General features: G+C 42.8%; 3 protein-coding genes across 4 annotated transcripts; 2 read left to right on the top strand and 1 right to left on the bottom strand.

The window, feature by feature from the left end:
* Nucleotides 1-6,176: 6,176 nt before the first annotated feature.
* Nucleotides 6,177-9,507, bottom strand: LOC310931402 (putative methyltransferase YdaC). Of its 2 annotated transcripts, XR_014592919.1 has the most exons (5): nucleotides 9,396-9,507; nucleotides 8,137-8,393; nucleotides 7,403-7,583; nucleotides 6,506-7,257; nucleotides 6,177-6,475 (listed from the first exon to the last, which is right to left on the bottom strand). XR_014592919.1 is itself a non-coding variant. In XM_083894539.1 (4 exons), the coding sequence occupies exons 2-4, from the start codon at nucleotides 8,389-8,391 to the stop codon at nucleotides 7,058-7,060; spliced, it is 636 nt and encodes a 211-aa protein (XP_083750665.1). In that variant the 5' UTR covers nucleotides 8,392-8,393; nucleotides 9,396-9,507; the 3' UTR covers nucleotides 6,177-7,057. The 2 variants fall into 2 exon arrangements, 1 of the variants encoding a protein (XP_083750665.1); XM_083894539.1 differs by having other exon boundaries at nucleotides 6,177-7,257.
* An 899-nt stretch (nucleotides 9,508-10,406) lies between these two features.
* On the top strand, nucleotides 10,407-13,488 carry etv7 (ETS variant transcription factor 7; the record flags this gene model as incomplete). The annotated part of the gene is made up of 7 exons (XM_083894948.1): nucleotides 10,407-10,464; nucleotides 11,035-11,199; nucleotides 11,309-11,398; nucleotides 11,474-11,623; nucleotides 12,606-12,748; nucleotides 12,926-13,026; nucleotides 13,338-13,488. 7 exons carry the CDS (start codon nucleotides 10,407-10,409, stop codon nucleotides 13,486-13,488), a joined length of 858 nt encoding a protein of 285 aa, XP_083751074.1.
* An 829-nt stretch (nucleotides 13,489-14,317) lies between these two features.
* pnpla1 (patatin-like phospholipase domain containing 1) lies at nucleotides 14,318-22,086 on the top strand (the record flags this gene model as incomplete). The annotated part of the gene is made up of 8 exons (XM_083894947.1): nucleotides 14,318-14,516; nucleotides 14,644-14,876; nucleotides 19,722-19,787; nucleotides 19,865-20,077; nucleotides 20,490-20,550; nucleotides 20,627-20,792; nucleotides 21,812-21,910; nucleotides 21,981-22,086. The coding sequence occupies 8 exons, from the start codon at nucleotides 14,318-14,320 to the stop codon at nucleotides 22,084-22,086; spliced, it is 1,143 nt and encodes a 380-aa protein (XP_083751073.1).

Here is a 22,086-nt window from a genome sequence, read left to right as displayed (position 1 = left end):
ACATTCACATGTTCTGACCCTGTTTTAGTGTTTTACACTTTATTCTGTGGTTAAATCTGAGGAAACCTCTCCATGCTGTTAGCTGTGTTAGCTATGTTAGCCTAGCTGTGGCCTGGCCTACAAGAAAAAGACACGCGCATGACCTCGTTTACTGAACTAAAACATTTAAATAATATATTATTAGTATAACACTAACAAACAGTCAGAAAAGTAAAAAAAACAAAAAAAAACTTACCTGTGGTTTTGAATGAGCCGCCTCACGACTTCTGAGCGTCTTAATCCTCCTGAATCTGTGCACGTGAAGTGCAGGTGCAGAGTGACGTCAGCTCCACCCCCTCAGGGAGCTCTCTGATTGGATAACTGTTAATGGGCCATTAATGTGGAGTGGGGGAGGGGAGCAGAGCAGAGCTGAGCTGAACTGACTTTCTGATTCTGCTCACTGAGACAAAGTTTGCTCAAAGGATTTTCTCAAGTCTCTTGTATTATATTAAATGCAATTAAATTTTCACAACAACCCCTAAACTACACAAAATTATCTTCATTTAACACAAAACCTAAACATTTTTTTTTTATTATTATTTTTATTATTTCTTTTTTTTCTTTTAAATCTGGATACAATACTTTGCTAAGTTATACCAAGCCAGAATTATATATTTTCAATTCAATATTTTTACAAATAAGTAAAAAAATTAAATTATGTTTCATGGTTATTTAAGTCTCTGCTGTAAATGGACATAAAACAGTGCTCTTGAACTTCAGAGCCAAGCAGAAATACTGAAACATCAGTTGAAACATCAGTGAATCACAGAGCAGATGAGAGCGAGCACAAGAGATCTGTGCTGACAACACAGCACTGAGGTTTAGGTCCAGTACTAAAGTGTCTTCACAGTCTTATAACCAGAGCTAACGTGTCTTCACAGTCTTATAACCAGAGCTAGTGTCTTCACAGTCTTATAACTAGAGCTAGTGTCTTCACAGTCTTATAACCAGAGCTAACGTGTCTTCACAGTCTTATAACCAGAGCTAACGTGTCTTCACAGTCTTATAACCAGAGCTAGTGTCTTCACAGTCTTATAACTAGAGCTAGTGTCTTCACAGTCTTATAACCAGAACTAAAGTGTCTTCAGTCTTATAACCAGAGCTAACGTGTCTTCACAGTCTTATAACCAGAGCTAACGTGTCTTCACAGTCTTATAACCAGAGCTAACGTGTCTTCAGTCTTATAACCAGAGCTAACGTGTCTTCAGTCTTATAACCAGAGCTAACGTGTCTTCACAGTCTTATAACCAGAGCTAACGTGTCTTCAGTCTTATAACCAGAGCTAACGTGTCTTCAGTCTTATAACCAGAGCTAACGTGTCTTCAGCCTTATAACCAGAGCTAAAGTGTCTTCAGTCTTATAACCAGAGCTAACGTGTCTTCACAGTCTTATAACTAGAGCTAGTGTCTTCACAGTCTTATAACCAGAGCTAAAGTGTCTTCAGTCTTATAACCAGAGCTAACGTGTCTTCACAGTCTTATAACTAGAGCTAGTGTCTTCACAGTCTTATAACTAGAGCTAAAGTGTCCTCAGTCTTGTAATCAGTCTCATGTCCTTGCCTGGACATTCCTCCCTCACTCCTCCATGTCCTCAGGAAATCTGTCAGAATCCATGATTTGTGCGTCTTTAAGTGAATGTGCTCTTTTAGCACAGAAATGCAGTCATTGCACATTAAACACTGGTTTGGTGCCTGTACTTCCTGGTAAAGTAAGGAAATATTTCTCTGTCCATTTGCTCTGGAACTGACGACTTTCTAAGTCAACTTCTAATCACTTTACAGAGGCAAAATCACAGCCCAGCACCATGTTGCATGTGTCACATGTTGCACAGACGTATCTAAATCAGAGGAGAACTGTTAAGACTCAGTAACTCTTCTTAAGACAGTTCAGAGGTGAGTTTTATCATAAAGTCAGCTTCATTTACAGAGAGTTTGCTCGCTGTAGGAACATTAAAAAGGGTCGTATTTCACCTGTAGGCCTGACATAGATGATGAAAGTGACTCCACACAAACACTACAAACCTTTTCCCTTTAAAAAACACACAGACAATATCATCATGAAAAATAGGAAAATGTTGACAAAAACTTATATTTTCTATTTTCTTCCATATGCTAATAAGATAACAGTAAAGAGTGATTCTGATGAAACAGTGAATTTCTGTGTGAACACAGTTAACTTCTGTGGAGACACTGACATCTTCATCTCCTCCATCTCCTCACTATTCTCTCTCCTCTCCTTATTTACTCTGTCTTCTGTCTGTCTTTCTTCTCTTACTTCTCCCTCTTTAGTCTTCTCCTCTCTTCTCTCACCTCCCTCTTCTCTCCTCCCTCCTTCTCTCCTGGAGTCTGATCTGAAGGCCTTGCTGAAGACTCATGTAAGAATGATGGACATGATTCAGGACTTGTGTCACACCTGGACTGTTGAAGGAGGTGGTTCACTGTGGGGAAATGTGTTGGCCTGAAATTATCATATTTCCCCCTGAAATGGGTCAACAAAGGCTTTTTAAAACCAACCTCTCTAACTAAACAGTACAGGCAGATCAAGCCAGGGGTCACAACCCCTCCTTCCATGACCTTGTTTCCCCCAAAATAACATGGTAAAAAACAAATAAATCATTTGGAATAGTGTATTAATTGATTGAAAGCACAGTACATCCTGTGCTCAGGTCAGAGGTCAAACAGTTTTGTCGAGGTATGAGCTCTGAGTAAGTGAATTAAAATCATTACGAGTGAACACAGTCATTTATCACTCCATTTGTTCACTAAATATGTACAGAACACAAAAAGTGATATTCCAGCTGCTTTTTCTGAAGTTGGCAGCATTTTTAACATAACCAGAGTTAGCTGTTAATAATTGCTAACAAGCTAAAATGAAAGTTGTTCTTTCTTAAGCACAGCTGTTAATCTTAGCTAAGAATCTTGCAGATTGTTCTCTGCTGGCAGAAGAGCAGCGAGGACAGACAGTGGACCTACTGACACCTTCACTCTTTATAAACATTCTAAAATAAAGTATTTATTCTAGTTTTACAACTTTTTTAAGCTTTAACGTCTTGTTAAGTTTCTGTAGTTGGGATTAGACCAGTGATCGTGGTGAACAATGACTTTATGTTTGGTCATTACGTATCATTGACACTTTCCACCCACTACCACTTTTGTTGATGTAAATTCCTTATTTTTTACTGGTTATTTTGTTCAGGCATCATTGTGGGCAGCCTAGTTTTCACTGTGGGGACCTGGTGCTCTCTCACAGAGGACCAGAGTCATGTGATTATTGATGAGTCAATCCTCTCACTCACCTGCAGAGAATGTTTCTGTGACAGATGTAAGTAGATCATGTTCTGCAGAGACATGGGATGTCTGTGTTTAAATACTTTACATCATCTGTTTTTCTGAGCTGGTTCATTTATATTCACTGTTTAAATGAGCTAATGCTAATATTGCTAATGCGAGCTAGCACACTAATGAGATAGCATGCTAATGCTAGCCGACTAGCCAAATGTCTATATTGTCTGTGTTCTATGCTGCCACAGCTATTCTTCATCACTGTTAAAGCTGCATGTGATGTTAAACGAATAATATCTGGTGCTTCTCATGTAAGAATATAGGTTATATATGTGTTAGATATATATATATATCCTCTATTCTCTTACAGTTTATCATCCTCTGTAGGTTATTATGGGATTAACCTTCATCTGTGTATTGGAGAGAGTGATGAGATGTGCCTGTACTACTTCACTTACATTCTGATGCAAAAATTAAGAAAGTTCCCTGTTTCTGTCTCTAATCTAAATGTCTTTGGCAGGACACTGAACCCCATAATGTTCGGCTGTGCCAGCGCTGTGTGAGTATGAAAGACGAGTGATAGAACACGTGCTGCACATAGATGCTCTCTGTGACTGTGAGTGAATGGGTGTGAATGGGTGTGAATGGGTGAATGGAAAAACTGTAGTGTAATGCAGCTTTGAGTGGTCATTAAGACTAGAAAAATTACATATAATCAATAAACTCTCAACCCTAACCTCTTAGTTTATTGCTCAGGCATATATTTATAAACCTAAATTGACTTGGATCACTCCCCCAGTACTGGGGGCGGCGTCACATGCAGCGACAAAAACGTCATAAAACCATGTCTAATTTTAAGCACACACATTGAAAAGCAGCACCAGAGCATCAGCGGGATTATGTGAACAATATAATAATGTCTGCTGGACAGCGGAGAATCCACAGATTCTAACGGTACCATTTTTATCACTCTACGACCAAGATTCACGGATCCAGCCCCAAAATAAGAGCAAAACAACAACTGACTTTCAAGAAATACAAGCAGAAATATTGTCTTACCTTTGCTGTTTATCAAAACAAGTTATTTCCACCGAAACAAAACCACTTCTAATGAAGAACTACACTTCCCAGCATGCTTTGGGAACAACTCCCGGTTTGATTGATCATTACAGAGCGACCTTAGATTGTACTGATTAGAGAAAGGCGCATGTCCGCACAAATGCGTCATATGCATTTATGTCGTTTGACATAGATGTGTATGACGCACACGGGGCCTGATTCTATTGGTTTAGAGGTTTAAAACGAGCTGTCAATCACCCTAATTGACCAAGGTAAGCCAGAGCTATGGCGCTGCATAACTGAAGACGCTGCAGAGTCACTGAGTTGTTACTCGCCGTACAGGGAGCATCATTTACAGACAGTTTTCTTTTTAGACCAATAGTGACATGTAAATAAAATTAAATGGTTTTTAATAATTTGGATAAAGAAATCTCAAATGGCACAGATGGTGCCAAACTGTGCAAAAAGAGAGAACGCCTAGACATCTCTTTACTAAAACCTTTGTAATTTCACTCTGCTTTATTTCAGCAGCATTAGACTTTGCACAGCTCATGTCCACGTTGTTACATGACCTCCATGTGTTTTTAAGCTCATACTGCATATTTTAAAAGGTGATATTTACTTTAAAATGCAAAAAAAATTTAGGCGAGAGAAAAAAATCCTTCAGTGATGCTGTGTTCCATGTGCATTTACTCTGACACAGTGACATCTACAGTGAAACTTACACCTCTGGTGGAATCTCACAAGTGTTATCTTTATTTTGATACCAAGATAAGCCACATAGGCCTTGTAACTGCAGAGATATACTCTATTTAGTTTGGGCATGTCATTTTCGGATTTTGGGTGTAGTATCATAAAAGGTCTGTAGGAGGAGCTCCAGAGCAAAAAGTGTGTGAAACACCGATCTGCAAAACGGGTTTTTGCACCAAATTGAGGACCTCCTTTAAAAACAGAGTATAGCATGTTTACAACCTAAGGAAGCGATTTCAATGATGACAAAGTGAGGACCGGCCAAAATGTCCTCACTTCGTCAAAATGACCTCACTCTGTTGGTTAAAAACCCTCGCTGGTCCTCAGTATGCCGCAAGTACAAGAACACACACACACACACTATCAAACAGTCTGCATCACATCAAAGGCGTCTGTGTGTGTGTGTGTGTGTGTGTGTGTGTGTGTGTGTGTGTGTGTGTGTGTGTGTGTGTGTGTGTGTGAACACAATCCAAAGCATCATCAGCCTTGAAGACACAAAGACAAGTAGCTGCCTGACACTAACACACACACACACACACACACACACACACACGTCAGGACCAGTAGTCCTCATAGAGACCAGAACCTGGTCCTAATGAGGCAGGAACTGGACTAAAGTGTTTTTATAGATAGAGTAAGTGTTTTTAAAGTTAAAGGTGAAGTAAGTAGTTTATAGTGCCATCTAGAGGAGAGGCTGAAATTTACAACAAAGACTACGAAAATGAAACAAAAACTATTATACAGCGACTAGACAACGCAGGAGCACATAATATGTATAAAAAAGTGGATTTTGGGTTATATAAACCCATAAATACTACATATTGTACCTTTAAGTGTTTTTAAAGTTAGGGTAAGTGGCTCCGTCAATGATGTGTCCTCACTACTGTTTGTTCATATAGCAGGCGGCTAATGGCTAAAGGCTAACGACTAATGCTATGCTAAAGCCTCCTCCTCTTCCTCCTGAAGTTCATGTGAGTTTATTGTTGAGTTAAGTTTAAATAAACCTGGTTCATGTATTAACTGCTTCAGTTCAGTTTATTAGGTACAGCTTCGTCTTCAGGGAATAAGAAAATACAAATAAACATCATTAAAACATAAAGATTAAATACAATCTTTATCAAAAGATAGAATCAAAAATATTTCAAAGTTAAAACTATGAATTTTAATATTAAAATTTCATCAATAAAACTATTAAAACGTGTTCATGAGACGTTTCCAACACATTTAGATCAGAAAATTAAAATTTTTAACCGTTTATAAAAGTGCTTAAAATTAACTCATTATCATAAATCCTTTGTTTCTTTGGCATTAAATGACCTTCACTTCTGTCTCTGTGGTGTAGATGACCTTCACTTCTGTCTCTGTGGCGTAGATGACCTTCACTTCTGTCTCTGTGGTGTAGATGACCTTCACTTCTGTCTCTGTGGTGTAGATGACCTTCACTTCTGTCTCTCTGTGGCGTAGATGACCTTCACTTCTGTCTCTGTGGTGTAGATGACCTTCACTTCTGTCTCTGTGGTGTAGATGACCTTCACTTCTGTCTCTGTGGTGTAGATGACCTTCACTTCTGTCTCTGTGGTGTAGATGACCTTCACTTCTGTCTCTGTGGTGTAGATGACCTTCACTTCTGTCTCTGTGGTGTAGATGACCTTCACTTCTGTCTCTGTGGTGTAGATGACCTTCACTTCTGTCTCTGTGGTGTAGATGACCTTCACTTCTGTCTCTGTGGTGTAGATGACCTTCACTTCTGTCTCTCTGTGGCGTAGATGACCTTCACTTCTGTCTCTGTGGCGTAGATGACCTTCACTTCTGTCCCGCTGTGGCGTAGATGACCTTCACTTCTGTCCCGCTGTGGCGTAGATGACCTTCACTTCTGTCCCGCTGTGGCGTAGATGACCTTCACTTCTGTCTCTGTGGCGTAGATGACCTTCACTTCTGTCCCGCTGTGGCGTAGATGACCTGGAAGAGGACGTGTCCTCGGCGTTTGTCCTCCATGAAGACGTGAGTGAAGCCGGCGTCTCTCAGAACCCTCATGTACGTCTCTGGGTTCCACTTCTCTGCTGATAAAATCCCTCTGGACGACAACTGAAGCAGCGAGCTGAGCCTGAGCGTGGTCACCATCAGACCTCCTGTGAGTCAGAAGAAGAGTTAGGAGGCCCCCTGCTGGGCCCTGACAGTACTGCAGGCTGTAAGTGCATAGTTAGTGCAAAGGAGTTAATGCTGGTGGACAATGAAGTTCTGCTCTGAACCAGAACTGGTCTGTTGTGGTCTGACCTGGTTTCATGACGCGGTGAATCTCTGAGCTTCCTTTGCTGAGGTCAGGCCAGAAGTAATAACAGTTACAGTGAAAGACTTTATCCACGCTGTGGTCAGAGAGCGGCATGGACGCCACGTCGCTGAGGAGGAGCCGGACTTTACCTCTGGACACAAGAACCTTCAGTCGCTCTGCTGCCATCTGGACCAACACAGAGAAGACCTTAGAACATGACAAATACTCTGGACCAGAAGACCTTAGAACATGACAAATACTCTGGACCAGAAGTTAGAACATGACAAATACTCTGGACCAGAAGACCTTAGAACATGACAAATACTCTGGACCAGAAGTTAGAACATGACAAATACTCTGGACCAGAAGACCTTAGAACATGACAAATACTCTGGACCAACACAGAGAAGACCTTAGAACATGACAAATACTCTGGACCAGAAGACCTTAGAACATGACAAATACTCTGGACCAGAAGACCTTAGAACATGACAAATACTCTGGACCAGGACACAGAAGACCTTAGAACATGACAAATACTCTGGACCAGGAGACAAAAGACCTTAGAACATGACAAATACTCTGGACCAACACAGAGAAGACCTCTTAGAACATGACAAATATAATGGACCAGGACACAAAAGACCTTAGAACATGACAAATATTCTGGACCAGAAGACCTCTTAGAACATGACAAATACTCAGTCAAAAGACTCCAAAGTAAGAATCCGTCCCTGACCTGATGCATGTACTCAGAATAATCCACACCGATGACGTGGCCTGAGGGACCAGAGACCAGTCTGGCTGCTGCCTGCAGACCCAGACCTGGACCATGACCCAGCTCCAGGACCGTGTCTCCAGGCTGGATCTCACTCAGCTGCACAGCGCTCTCCTCCAGGACCTGGTTGTGGTTGATCAGGAACTTAGTGACCAGCCAGCCGAGAACCGAGCGCTCCGGGTTCCCCAGCTGTTTCCCCAACGATCTGGCCAACATCCCTGAAAACAAGCGTACGACAGAAAAACAACGTAATTATCAACGCAAGAGCTGCAAGGAGCGTACGACAGAAAAACAACGTAATTATCAACGCGAGCGTACGACAGAAAAACAACGTAATTATCAACGCGAGCGTACGACAGAAAAACAACGTAATTCAAGATTAATCAAGTGTTTCTTGTCATGTGAACCGTAAAGAAAGACGTTTCTCTGTAACAATTAAATTCAGCATAAAGTATAAAATAAATAGTATTAAAAATAGTATATACATATAAAGAAAAATAATAAATATTAAAAAATATACATGCATAAAATATATATAAGTATATGCATATATCCAAGCATATTATCAGCACAAGAGCTGTAGATTCATCAGTTTCAATCATTTCTTTGTTTTATAACTTCATTAAAACCTGGTTCAGGATTAATCTGGTTCAGGATTACTCTGGTTAGGGATTAATCTGGTTCAGGATTACTCTGGTTAGGGATTAATCTGGTTCAGGATTAATCTGGTTCAGGATTACTCTGGTTAGGGATTAATCTGGTTCAGGATTAATCTGGTTCAGGATTAATCTGGTTCAGGATTACTCTGATTAGGGATTAATCTGGTTCAGGATTAATCTGGTTCAGGATTTGGCTGAAGGAGCAAAGACATAAGAAAAAAGTTCATGTTCATCAGAAGTTGCAGTTCTATTTTATTCATTCTTCTTCAAACAAACTTATTCATATTTTACAGATTATTTCAAAAATTCCTTCATCACATTCATTTTAAACTTATTTAACTTTTCTTTCTTCCAAATTCAACGAATTCTCATTAAATAACTGACGCAGTTTTACTTTATTTATTTGCGAAAATATTTACTCGATGAACAAACGGCTCGGTAATCGATTAACTGACGCAGCCTCGTATTCACGTCGTTTAAACGTACGTTTTCTACGTGACGCAGCAGCTAACGTTAGCGCTCAGTGTTTAAGACATTAAACTCTCTTTATTCTTTCTTTACCTTCTTTAGTTTGTTCTTTATTCTTCTTTTATTTTATTTCACAACAAACAGACGTCACTGCTGCTGTGTTCATGGTCCTCTCTGACGTCACTTCCGCCTCCTCCTCTTCTTCTCCTCGGTCTGGGTTTAACACACACACACACGTTCGCCCCCTGCTGGTAAAAACATGCATCTATGATCCACATGTGCAGTGTTTACATTCAGGAAAAAGACTTTTAAAGGTTTTATTAACATTTAAATGTTTTTATTAACCTGTTTTCTGTGTTTTCTTTGCTCTTATTTATATTTTATTTTAATTTTTAACAACGTCTCTGTTTTTTATTGAGTTTTATTTCAATAAATAAACTTTAATCTATTTTATATTTTATATTTTCTTTTCTTTTGAATCCTTTTATTATAATATAAGATTTGTTTCTTCCTCTTCCTCCTCCTCCTCCTCCTCTTCCTCCTCCTCCTCCTTCTTAATCAGAGTTTTTTTTTCTTTTTCTTTCGTTTTCATTTCCCAGAAAAGTGGAATGTGAAAACATTCAGTCTCGGTTTAACTTTAAGTTTAAGTTTAAGTTTAACTGACGTTTGTTTTTCGTTTCATTTGAACTTTTATTCCGGAGTTTTTTCAGCGAAGAAAACGAAAAAAAAACATTCATTCATTTCTTTACTTCCTGTTCACGTGCAGCTCAGGTGAGTGAAGTTACACACATTTATATGTGTGTGTGTGTGTGTGTCTGTGTCTGTGTCTGTGTGGCTGTGGGTGCGTGTCTTTGTGCGTGCATGTGTGTGCGCGTGCGTGTATATGTGGGTGTGCGCGTGCGGGTGTCTGTGCTGTGTCTTTGTGTGTGTGTGTGTATTGCTGAAGTTGTGGACACACTTGTCTTCCTGTGAGGACAAAAGTCCTCGTCACATAAATGTCTCCATTTTAAAGTTAAAGAAAATAAATGAATGTAATTTAATGCTGTGTGTGTGTGTGTGTGTGTGTGTGTGTGTGTGTGTGTGTGTGTGTGTGTGTGCGCAGACATGATTTCCAACCATCAGCTGCTTCATAAAGACCTGTGGTTTCTACCTGGACGACTTAGTGAGTGTGTGTGTGTCTTTGTGTGTCTTTGTGTCTCTGTGTGTGTCTGTGTGTGTCTTTGTGTGTGTGTCTGTGTGTGTCTCTGTGTGTGTCTGTGTGTGTCTTTGTGTGTGTGTCTCTGTGTGTCTGTGTGTGTCTTTGTGTCTTTGTGTGTGTGTCTCTGTATGTGTGTGTGTGTCTCTGTGTGTGTCTTTGTGTGTGTCTTTGTGTCTCTGTGTGTGTCTTCTTGTGTCTCACTGTCTTCTTGTGTCTCACTGTTGTCTTCTTGTGTCTCACTGTCTTCTTGTGTCTCATTGATGTCTTCTTGTGTCTCACTGTCTTCTTGTGTCTCACTGATGTCTTCTTGTGTCTCACTGTCTTCTTGTGTCTCACTGTCTTCTTGTGTCTCACTGATGTCTTCTTGTGTCTCACTGTCTTCTTGTGTCTCACTGATGTCTTCTTGTGTCTCACTGTCTTGTTGTGTCTCACTGATGTCTTCTTGTGTCTCACTGTTGTCTTCTTGTGTCTCACTGTCTTCTTGTGTCTCACTGATGTCTTCTTGTGTCTCACTGATGTCTTCTTGTGTCTCAGGGATAAATCCGTCTCTGTGGGACAAAGACGATGTCTCTCACTGGCTTCTCTGGGCTCAGAGAGAATATTCACTGAGACGATTGGACGGAGGACACTTTGAGATGAATGGACGAGCTCTTTGTCTTCTCACCAAAGAGGACTTCAGACGGCGCTGTCCAAACTCAGGTCTGTATGAATGAGTTTGTCCTCAGAGGACATGATTGTCCTCAGAGGACGTGTTTGTCCTCAGAGGACATGATTGTCCCTGCACCGTTCACCAGCGTCTCTTCTGCAGGAGACGTCCTGTACGAGATCCTTCAGTGTGTCAAACAGTCCAGGACACGTCCAATCTGTCCAAGTGTCCTCCGTCCTCAAACGTCCTCAGGTCAGCTTCATTATTCACTTCTGTTAATCCACCATCATTTCTGCTCACATGAAGTGTCCATTGTCTGTCCCTCAGATTTGTCCACGTTGTCCCACAACCACGTCCACTGTCCTCAAACACAGAGGGACGTCCAGGAGCCGCTCAACCTGTCCAACCAGGAGAGGACGAGGAGGACGAGGAGGACGAAGAGGACGCTGCTGTCAGCGACTGATGGACAAATTCCAGGTTGACTTTATAATCTAATCTAATCTGAAGTGAATCAGTAAGAATGATGTAAATGTCCTCACTGTGAGGATTAGAAATGACTGACTTAACTTAACTTAAAGTAGTTTATAGTGCCATCTAGAGGAGAGGCTGAAATTTACAACAACAAACTGCTCCTCTGCTCACCCCCTCCCTTCCCTGAGAGCTACGGTGTCCTCAGCAGGTCAAATGTCGTGGTCTTTCTCTGTGATGCAGACGTACGCTCAGGTTCTGATGTTCTTTCATCTGCTGTAAAACACGTGTTCTCTTCTGTTCTAAACGATCCGCTCTCAGCCTCGTCTCGGTGCTCGATTTGTTCTCTCTGGTTTGTCCTTACAGGCTCCTGTAGAAACATGGCGTCTCGCTGCTAACAGCGGCAACGCAACATGTTATTTTACATGACTTTTAAAACACTACGAAAATGAAACAAAAACTATTATACAGTGACTAGACAATGAAGGAGAAACATAATATGTATAAAAACACATTTCACAAAAACAATGTTGGGATTGATGAGTCAGCATTTACAACACAAAAAACCAGAGAAGCTTCATCATATAATTTAATATAATATAATATAATATCATTTAATATCATTTAATATAATATAATCTAATCTAATATCATATAATATAATATAATATCATTTTATATGAGATAAAATGTAATACAAATACAAAATAAAATGCAAACAAATAAAATAAAAGTGATATTACAGAGTGACCACTAGGGGGCAGGAAAGCTCTTCTATAAGAGTCAGAAAAAACTGAAAAATAAGAATCAATAATTCTATTATCTGTGTGTGTGTGTGTGTGTGTGTGTGTGTGTGTGTGTGTGTGTGTATGTGTGTATGTGTGTGTGTGTGTGTGTGTGTGTCCCTCCCTGTGTGCTGTGTGTGTCTCTGTGTGTGTGTGTGTGTGTGTGTGTGTGTGTGTGTGTGTGTGTGTGTGTGTGTGTGTGTCAGAGTGCAGACTGTTGTGTGACTTTGTGTATCAGCTGTTGTGTGACGACCGTTACCATGACTACATCCGCTGGGAGGACAAGGACAGTCTGGTGTTCAGGGTGATCGACCCTGAGGGCGTGGCCTCTCTGTGGGGGGAGCACAAGGTGAGTCAGGGGGCGGGGCTTTGAGCCAGAGGGCGGGGCTTTGAGTCAGGGGGCGGGGCTTTGAGTTAGAGGGTGGGGCTTTGGGTTATGGGCGGGGCTTTAACTTCAACTTTTTTGCGTGTCATTTTCAGACTTGATTTTATTGTTTAAAGACGTTTGATCTGTTTGTTTTTACAGAATCGAGAGAATATGACGTATGAGAAAATGTCTCGAGCTCTGAGACATTATTATAAAGTCAACATCATCAGGAAGGAGCGAGGACAGAGACGTCTCTTCAGGTCCACTGTCTTTGTCTTTGTCCTCACACAACGTCCACTGTCTTTGTCTTTGTCCTCACACAACGTCCACTGTCTTTGTCTTTGTCCTCACACCACGTCCACCATCTTTGTCTTTGTCCTCACACCACGTCCACTGTCTTTGTCTTTGTCCTCACACCACGTCCACCATCTTTGTCTTTGTCCTCACACCACGTCCACTGTCTTTGTATTTGTCCTCACACAACGTCCACTGTCTTTGTCTTTGTCCTCACACCACGTCCACCATCTTTGTCTTTGTCCTCACACCACGTCCATCGCTCCGTCTCCCACAGGTTCCTCAAACTCCCTGAGGACATCAGGAGACGGCAGGTGGACGTGGACGTGTCCCCGGGACATTCTCCTTCAGACGAGTTCAGCCACGAGCGTTTTGCGGTTTCGCCGGATCGCGATTCCCCTCCGACTCCTCCAGGGGGAGCAAGTTAGCTGCTCTGTCTGTTCATTAAACCAGGGTTAGCATTAGCGTTAGTGTTAGCGTTAGCCCTTACAACGTCTTCCTCAAATATCACAGACTGAAGATGATGATGATTTTCTTCAGTCTGTAAAAACCTATGAATCTGTGATCAGACAAAATCACGTAGAGATCTTTAAATGTCCTGTAATCTGGATCCACATGTTTCACTGAGTGTAAAATCCCAGATTATGTCTTTAACTGAACTTTAACTGAACTTTAACTGAACTTCTTCTTTTTAACAGAACTGTGAACACAGATGATTGTGATTTAATCTCAGTTCACTGATCGTCTTCAAAGTGAATCTAATATTTATGTTGAAAGAATTTATTCTAAAACTCAGAGTTTGTGATGATTTTTTTTTGCTGTAAATGTTTTAAATGAAATCATTTGTTGCAGAATGAACACAGTGATGTTTGTTTCTTACTCTAAATATAAACATATGATAATAAAGAGGTTTTTAATAAAAGACAAAAGACTGATTTTGACCCTGAGGACGATCGAGACACTGAGTCAGAGTTAAAGTTAGAGTTAAAGTTAAAGTTAGAGTTAGAGTTAAAGTTAGAGTTAAAGTGGTTCTGATGCTCAGAGTTTAGAACAAAGTTCTCTGGTTCTTCTTCTTCACTGTCGTCACATGTTCTTCAGTCTGTGTCACATGAGCGTGACCACGACGCTGAGGATAATCCAGACTTTATGAGCTTCTCACTGAGCTCTCACTCTCTTTATCTCACTCTCTTTATCTCAGTTTAAATCTGTTTATCTGAGTCTCTTTAACTCAGTTTAACTCAGTCTAAATCTGTTTAAATGGCTTCTCTTTGTGGTTCTGCCAAATCTCCTCCGTCCATCTCCTTCTCCGGCTCTGGATTCATGTCCACGTATCAGTTGGGTTCAGCTCAGAGTTTCCTGACCTTCGTTCCTTGGCTGCTGAGTTCAGCTCCTCACGTCCTCGGAGCTTCTGCTGGATCTTTAGTGGCAGCTGCTGTGGTTTGTGAGATGAGTCCAGGTCAGTGATTCACTTCTGATTCTGATTCTGTTCTGATTCTGTTCTGATTCTGATTCACTTCTGATTCACTTCTGATTCTGTTCTTTCTGATTCTCTCTCTTTTCTCTGATTCTCTCTGTTTTCTCAGTCATTATTCGCGATGAGATCCTAGCGTTTGCCCGACAGTTGAAGTCCTTGCGACTTGGACCGTTGAACCCGTCGGTAAACGTCTTCCATTGGCTGGAGAGTGTGTTAAACAAACACCTTCCTGACGACACACATCACATGGCTAACGGTCGCCTCGCCGTCGCCATGACGCGTCTGAGTGACGGAAAACATGTCGTGACCACGGAGTTTCAGTCCAAAGACGACGTGGTTCAGGTGAGTTTACCTTTGAAAAAAAATAATGTCAAGGTCCTTAAAGTTCAAAAATCAGACTCTAAACAGACCTGGGTCCTTGAAAGTGCTTGAATGTTGTTCATAAAGAAGTGAAGTTGATATTGAGCTAAATGTCTCCCTCGTTTGTTATGACGCCACCTACTGTTTGACGGCCTGCGTTGCTTGACGTACGTAGACGAGGCCTACAAGACAACACTGAGGCTTTAGCTTTACACGACAACACTGAGGCTTTAGCTTTACACGACAACACTGAGGCTTTAGCTTTACACGACAACACTGAGGCTAGCTTTACACGACAACACTGAGGCTAGCTTTACAAGACAACACTGAGGCTAGCTTTACAAGACAACACTGAGGCTAGCTTTACAAGACAACACTGAGGCTAGCTTTTCACAACAACACTGAGGCTAGCTTTACACGACAACACTGAGGCTTTAGCTTTACACGACCGCACTGAGGCTTTAGCTTTACACGACAACACTGAGGCTAGCTTTACACGACAACACTGAGGCTTTAGCTTTACACGACAACACTGAGGCTAGCTTTACACGACAACACTGAGGCTAGCTTTACACGACAACACTGAGGCTTTAGCTTTACACGACAACACTGAGGCTTTAGATTTACACGACCGCACTGAGGCTTTAGCTTTACACGACAACACTGAGGCTAGCTTTACACGATGTTATGGTCTGGCTCACAAGACCACAACAAAAACGACCAAGGGAGGACGGAGGAACGATAATTAAAGATATAATTTATTTACAACTAATAGAATGTGCAACATAACCATGACCAAACAGAAACCAAACGAAAAAAGGAAACGGTGGCTCGGACGGAGCTTCGCTGGCGGCAGGCAGAGAGAGACCGAGCAGACTGCAACCCTCTAATATAGACACAGGTCACAGGTGTTTCCCATCAGGGCCCCGCCCCGCCATCAGCCACTGCAGGGGGGGAAGGGAGAATACAGAAGGAGAACACCTAGACCGGCCTGGGCCGTCACACCCCCCCCCATCAAAACAGGGTCCCACCAGGAACCCTGTGGACCAACCAGCCACGACAATTACAACAATAATATAAAGTACATTACCCAATACCCAGTTTTCAACATGTGAGGAAAACACCATATACTCCCAACATCACCTGCGTGACCCCCATCCCTCCCAGCAACTGGTACCTGGAAGCAATTTAAGAGAGAGAGAGAATACACAACAGAGAAGCAAAAAATCAAACAGGAGCACGAGACAAAGCGTCGGCCACCAAGTTGTCCTTCCCTTTAATATGCCTTATATCTAAAGTATAGGCCTGGAGAGACAACGACCAACGAATAAGCCTCTGATTTGCACACCGCAGTGAGTTCAAAAATGTGAGAGGGTTATGATCTGTGTAGATCACCACTGGACCTGAGCCCACATACACTTCAAACTGTTGTAAGGCCCATATGAGAGCCAGGGTCTCTTTCTCCACCACAGAGTAGTTCAGTTGATGTTTGTTGAACTTCCTGGAAAAAAAACACACAGGTTTGTCAACAGCAACATCATCTTCCTGTAAGAGTACTGCACCAGCACCGACAAAACTGGCATCAACCTCCAACTTAAACGGACTGTCCAACCGAGGTGCAGCCAAAACAGGAGAGTCGCACAAAATCGCCTTGACATTCTCGAACGCCTGTTGACACAAAGGAGACCAGGTAAACGTAACTTTTGCCTTCAACAGGTCAGTCAACGGCGCAACAACAGTAGAAAAATTGCGACAGAAACATCTGTAATAACCAACCAAACCCAAAAACCTCATCAACTCCTTTTTTGTCAGCGGTGGAGGATAACCAGCAACAGCCTGAACCTTCGCCAGCAGAGGGCGCACCTGGCCCTGCCCAACCTGTTTACCCAGGTAAGTCACTGTGGCCTGAGCAAATTCACACTTTGCCAAGTTCACAGTAAGCTGCGCCTCGGACAAACGGACAAACAACCTCTGGATACGGTCAATATGGACAGACCATGAATCAGAAAAAACAACAACATCATCCAGATACACTGCACACCCTTCCAGATCACCAACGACTTTATTCATCAAACGTTGGAAGGTGGCAGGCGCGTTTCTTAAACCAAATGGCATGACCTTGTAAGAATACAACCCAGCCGGAGTGACAAAAGCAGAGATCTCCCGCGCTCTCTGGGACAATGGGACCTGCCAGTACCCTTTTAAGAGATCGAATTTGCTGATAAACTTGGCAGAACCCACCTGATCTACACAATCGTCCATCCGAGGCAAAGGATAGGAGTCTGGTTTGGTTATACTGTTAACTTTCCTATAATCTGTGCAAAACCGCAGCTTTAACCTTTGAGTAGTCACCGCTGTCAGACGCCGGCAGCGAGGAAAATGCTTCCTGTGCGCGCCCTGTCAACACACACTGTAACAACACGACCCTGTCCGCGTCGCTCCAAGCTCTCGTATTGGCTACACGCTCAAACAAGACAAAAAACGTGTCCACGTCTCTTTCATTAAACTTCGGGACTAACCTTAAACTACTCAAAATATCACCGGAGTCACCACTTCGACCCCCAACAAATTTACCGTCGCTCATGAGATTCAACCTCTGAGTTTCCAAGTCCAATTTAGTCAACTCAACCTGCTGCTTTACTTTTTCCAGGGTCACAGCCTTCTCCAAATCAGCCTTTTGCCTCAGCTGCTCCAATTCCAGTTCCTTCTCTGTCTCTAACCGGAACCTTAACGTAAGCAACTCCTTCTGCTGCTCAAACGTTAAATTTGAATCTGCAACCTGTGCACTGACTCTACCGGCAGCCTTTCCCTCCGCAGGTGGCCCCGACGCACACGCCAACACACCCTGATCATACAAATTCGCCAACACAATTGCCTTCACATTGTCTTTCAACCTTTTATCAGAGACATATATCTTATAAACCTCAGCGAGTTTCAGCAATTGCTCCTTTGTGCACTGCTCCACAAATTCCTCTGAAGGTGCCCTCACAAAATCCTCTACTCCTGCCATGATAACAGACGTGCAAAGACAAACTCACCAAGGAAACGAAAAAGAAGACACGATTATGGCCTCAATCCCAGCGGATGAACCCCCCCTAACTGCCTATCCATTTCTACCTAAACTCAACCCTAGTCTTCAGGGGATACTGATGGCGGGTACTTACGCACTCTCTACCACTAGTGTGACCAAGCGACCAGCAAGCTGGCAACCCGTCCGCACTATGGACGTGCTCCCGAGACAATCGCTCCAACCACTTTCACCCCACACTACAGTGGCACCACGAAACCCAAAGGGGAAACGCGCTTATCCTGCCGGGGAGACACCACACTGATTGCGAAAACCGAGGCCAACACGCAACTTCTCCCTGTATCCTCCTACACAAACACACTCACGTCTATCACAGCCACATACTTAGCCCAAAACAATTCCTCTCGTACAATCCTCACCTACGAGCGTTCCGACGGGGAATCCCTCACGGAACCCCCAGAATGACGTCACAGCAATCAACGCGCGAACATCAAACAAAGCGCTTCGCAAACATCAGTCATCAATCTCCGCAGAAGCAACATTACGCAACAACTTACACCAACCGGACGAGCCCCCATTTGTTATGGTCTGGCTCACAAGACCACAACAAAAACGACCAAGGGAGGACGGAGGAACGATAATTAAAGATATAATTTATTTACAACTAATAGAATGTGCAACATAACCATGACCAAACAGAAACCAAACGAAAAAAGGAAACGGTGGCTCGGACGGAGCTTCGCTGGCGGCAGGCAGAGAGAGACCGAGCAGACTGCAACCCTCTAATATAGACACAGGTCACAGGTGTTTCCCATCAGGGCCCCGCCCCGCCATCAGCCACTGCAGGGGGGGAAGGGAGAATACAGAAGGAGAACACCTAGACCGGCCTGGGCCGTCACAACGACAACACTGAGGCTTTAGCTTTACACGACAACACTGAGGCTAGCTTTACACGACAACACTGAGGCTAGCTTTACACGACAACACTGAGGCTTTAGCTTTACACAACAACACTGAGGCTTTAGCTTTACACGACAACGATCGTTCCTCTAAAGTGGTCGTTGCGTTTCCCACTTTTTATTCCGCGTTTAGACGTTAGCGTCTTTGGGTGTTAATCTGCACACGGTGACGCTAAAGTGTGTGAAATGTGATGTAGTATGCATGCCAGGCGGCTAGGTGGCGCTGTGAAGCACTGCCATACAACAACAGCAGGAGCGTTGAAACTTCCTTCTTCTTCTCTCTCGTAGCAGCTAAAGACGACTTGAATGTGCGACTGATGGATTCTAATCCCATGTTTGTTGTTGTTTGTCTGTACTGTACATGGATCTGACATCAGTGTACAGGAGGATAGTGTGAGCAGCTCAGAGCTCACTTTAGTGTTTTCAACCCTTTAGACGGGAACAACACGGTGGAGCCTTTTTAACATTTACACTCTGGAGGGTGGTTACATTTTTTGGCATTTTTAAGCCCCAAAAACGCCGTCGTCGTCTAAACCAAAGACACATCTGATCAAATGATGATTTGTGACTTCTTACCTTGCTTTACAAAGACTTTTCCAACAGGAAATTGCAGTTTGTGCCCCTAAGCAAACTGCGCTCCCTACAGGTGAAAAAGTAGATCTACTGCGTTCATTAAGTTTGTTTCACTGAGTTAAATCCAAACAAATGATATTACAAACTAACAAAGATGCAGTCACAGATAGAGGCAGCAGTGGATGAAGAACTCCTGTAGTTGTATAATCTCAGGATATGGAGCAGCTGAATGAAATGTAAAAACCTCCTTTAACTGTGTCGTCGAAGGCTCTTCTCTGCAGCTGCTTCGTACCTGGATATTGTGGAATTCTGCCTCCGTCCTTCAAAGGCGTGGTGAGGATCTGAGTCTCAGACGCTCTCAGAACAACGTCGTCTGAATCGTAATAAACGCGACTCGTCTTATTTTGCAGTATTACCTGGACGGGGGCTTCAGTGGCATGTTGGCCCTCCCTCCTGCTTCCTGCACTCAAACCCTGACGGTGTCTCCGTTCTCTGGAGAGACCGATATCTGTCCGTCAGACCGATACAGCGAGTGGGACATGGTGGTGAGCGGCGCTACGCTAAAGGCTAACATGGAGAACAGCGTCAGGGCCCTGAACGCTCTGTACCCCATGACTTTAGAGGTCTGTTTCCTGTTGATCAGTGTGAAAATGTCTTTGTTCGTGCATTTATTTGTCATCATGCTAGCTTACCTCACTGGTGCTAATTTGGCTAACAATAGCCACAGTTTGTTGTTAAACCTTTGTGTGCTGTTTAATAAAAGCAGGGGTTCACGTCCATCCTCATGCTAGCTTAGTTAGCTGTTAGCTGCCATATGAGCTTTAGTGTTTCATGAAGTTCACATTTCTTATCATGCTAGCTTTACCTCAGCTAATAGTTTTGCTACATTTGGCTGCAGTTTCTTCTTAAAATGAAACGATGCTCGGTTCATGTCCCTGCTGCTGCTGCTAGCTTACTGGCTCAGTTTATTCTCATGCTAGCTTTAGCTCACGGCTGATTCCAGACTCTGAATGAGCAGATGTTTGTGTCCTGCAGACACTTGAAGACGCCTACTACAGAGGCTACAAAGACACCGTGGACTTTCTGCAGCGTAACGGTGAGTAAAACCTCAGCGTGAGAGAAACATCTTTTCCTTTGTTTCTACGTCAGAGTCTTTTTTGCTCGGTGTCCAGATCTCGCTCCGTACTTAATAATGTCCCAAAGTTCACTGAGCTGTTCTCCAAAAACCTGGATTCATCGGGAGGAAGAAGACGAGGTGAAGGTGGACGACAAAACCTTGCTGACGTCTTTCATCAGCGATGGACAGAAGGACGACGACGTTCTCCAGAGCAAACGGAGGTAAAGTAAAAGTCAATATAACAGAAGCTGCTGAGTTCAGGTCTACTTGACTTTTCCTCCTTTTAACCCTTAATCCTCAATCTCAAAAATGTTCTCCCTCTAGTCCAAGTTCTGTCCTGATTCTCAGATAAATTAAGTTGAGGCCAAGTTTAAGGGCTGTATCGCCCTCAATAATGAGATTCTCCAAGACCACCCTTGGGAGCAAGGGCTACCCAGAATGCATTGCGTGTTTTCACATAACAAAGATGGCGTCGAAAGCAGCGAAACGAGAAATGAAGTATTTTCTTTGTTAATAGAGATATAAAAATGATCTTAGTTTAGGCCCATATTATGGATTACTGACGTCATTGTTGCCTAACATTTATTTTTATTTGACCATCTTTTGTCAATAGTCGGCCGGTGTGGTTTACTTTTCAATAAGTCGTGGTGTGTGGTAACTGTCAGCTGAATATTTGTATGAGTATCATCTTATAACTAACTGACAACCTAATAACTTGACTGACAAACGGATCAGAATAAATAATCCTGACGTAAATGTGTTCTTCTTCTTCTTCTTCTTTGGAGTTGACAGACTGGACGCAGCTTTGGCGTTATTCTGCCCCCTACAGTCTGAAGACGTATCTGCATTTAAGGGGTGTCCCATTTCTAAGTGACAAAATAACCCTCAACACTTGGTTTTGAGGACAGTTAAGATTAAGGGTTAAGATTAAGGGTTAAGATAGGAATTGGAATTGTCCCAAAGTCTCTTTCTTCAGTTTTCTCTTCATCTTCACCTCTTTTATTTCTCAGTGAAAGTGAAGTTTCAGTTTCTTCTGCTCCATCATTCGTTCACTTTACTGTAAGAGTTTTCAAACACTGAAGTCACAAAATCCGACTTTTGAACTCAGTGATGGAGGCAGCAGTGACACAAAGTGACCACACGAGGCAGCAGTGGTTCAACAACTCTGTGGAATTTGGTGTGGGAGAGTGAGTGGTAAATGAGTGACAAATGTCTCAGATGTCCTCACTGTGTCCCTCAGAAAGGCAGCGTTCCTGGTCTTGTGGCACTGCCTGAGACATTCCGTCTTCTTTGTGTTGGACGTGTTCTTCAGCAGCCTGAAGAAGAACATGAAACAAAGGTATCTGAAGGTTCTGTTTGCTGCTGATGTGAACCTGAGTCAACTGGACCTGATGATCTCTGTGTTTCAGGCTCATGCCCGTCTTCATGTTCATGAAGTGGCTGAAGGTTCTCCGAGGTCACGGCGAGTCCACGTCCTGCAGTCAGTCGTCCTTCATCACTCCATCACAGGGTTAG

This window comes from Microchirus variegatus (assembly GCF_963457635.1).
Source record: "Microchirus variegatus genome assembly, chromosome: 9".
NCBI lineage: Eukaryota > Metazoa > Chordata > Actinopteri > Pleuronectiformes > Soleidae > Microchirus > Microchirus variegatus.
Note: the sequence above shows the minus strand (reverse complement) of the source record. Positions and strands in the feature narration are given on the sequence as shown.

Excerpts from the sequence above, each read along its gene's own strand:
- LOC310931402 (XM_083894539.1), bottom strand. The coding sequence starts at position 8,391 with ATGTTGGCCAGATCGTTGGGGAAACAGCTGGGGAACCCGGAGCGCTCG. Across the intron at positions 7,584-8,136 it reads ATTCTGAGTACATGCATCAG|ATGGCAGCAGAGCGACTGAA; the intron begins GTCAGGGACGGA and ends GTGTTGGTCCAG. Across the intron at positions 7,258-7,402 it reads TCACCGCGTCATGAAACCAG|GAGGTCTGATGGTGACCACG; the intron begins GTCAGACCACAA and ends TCTGACTCACAG.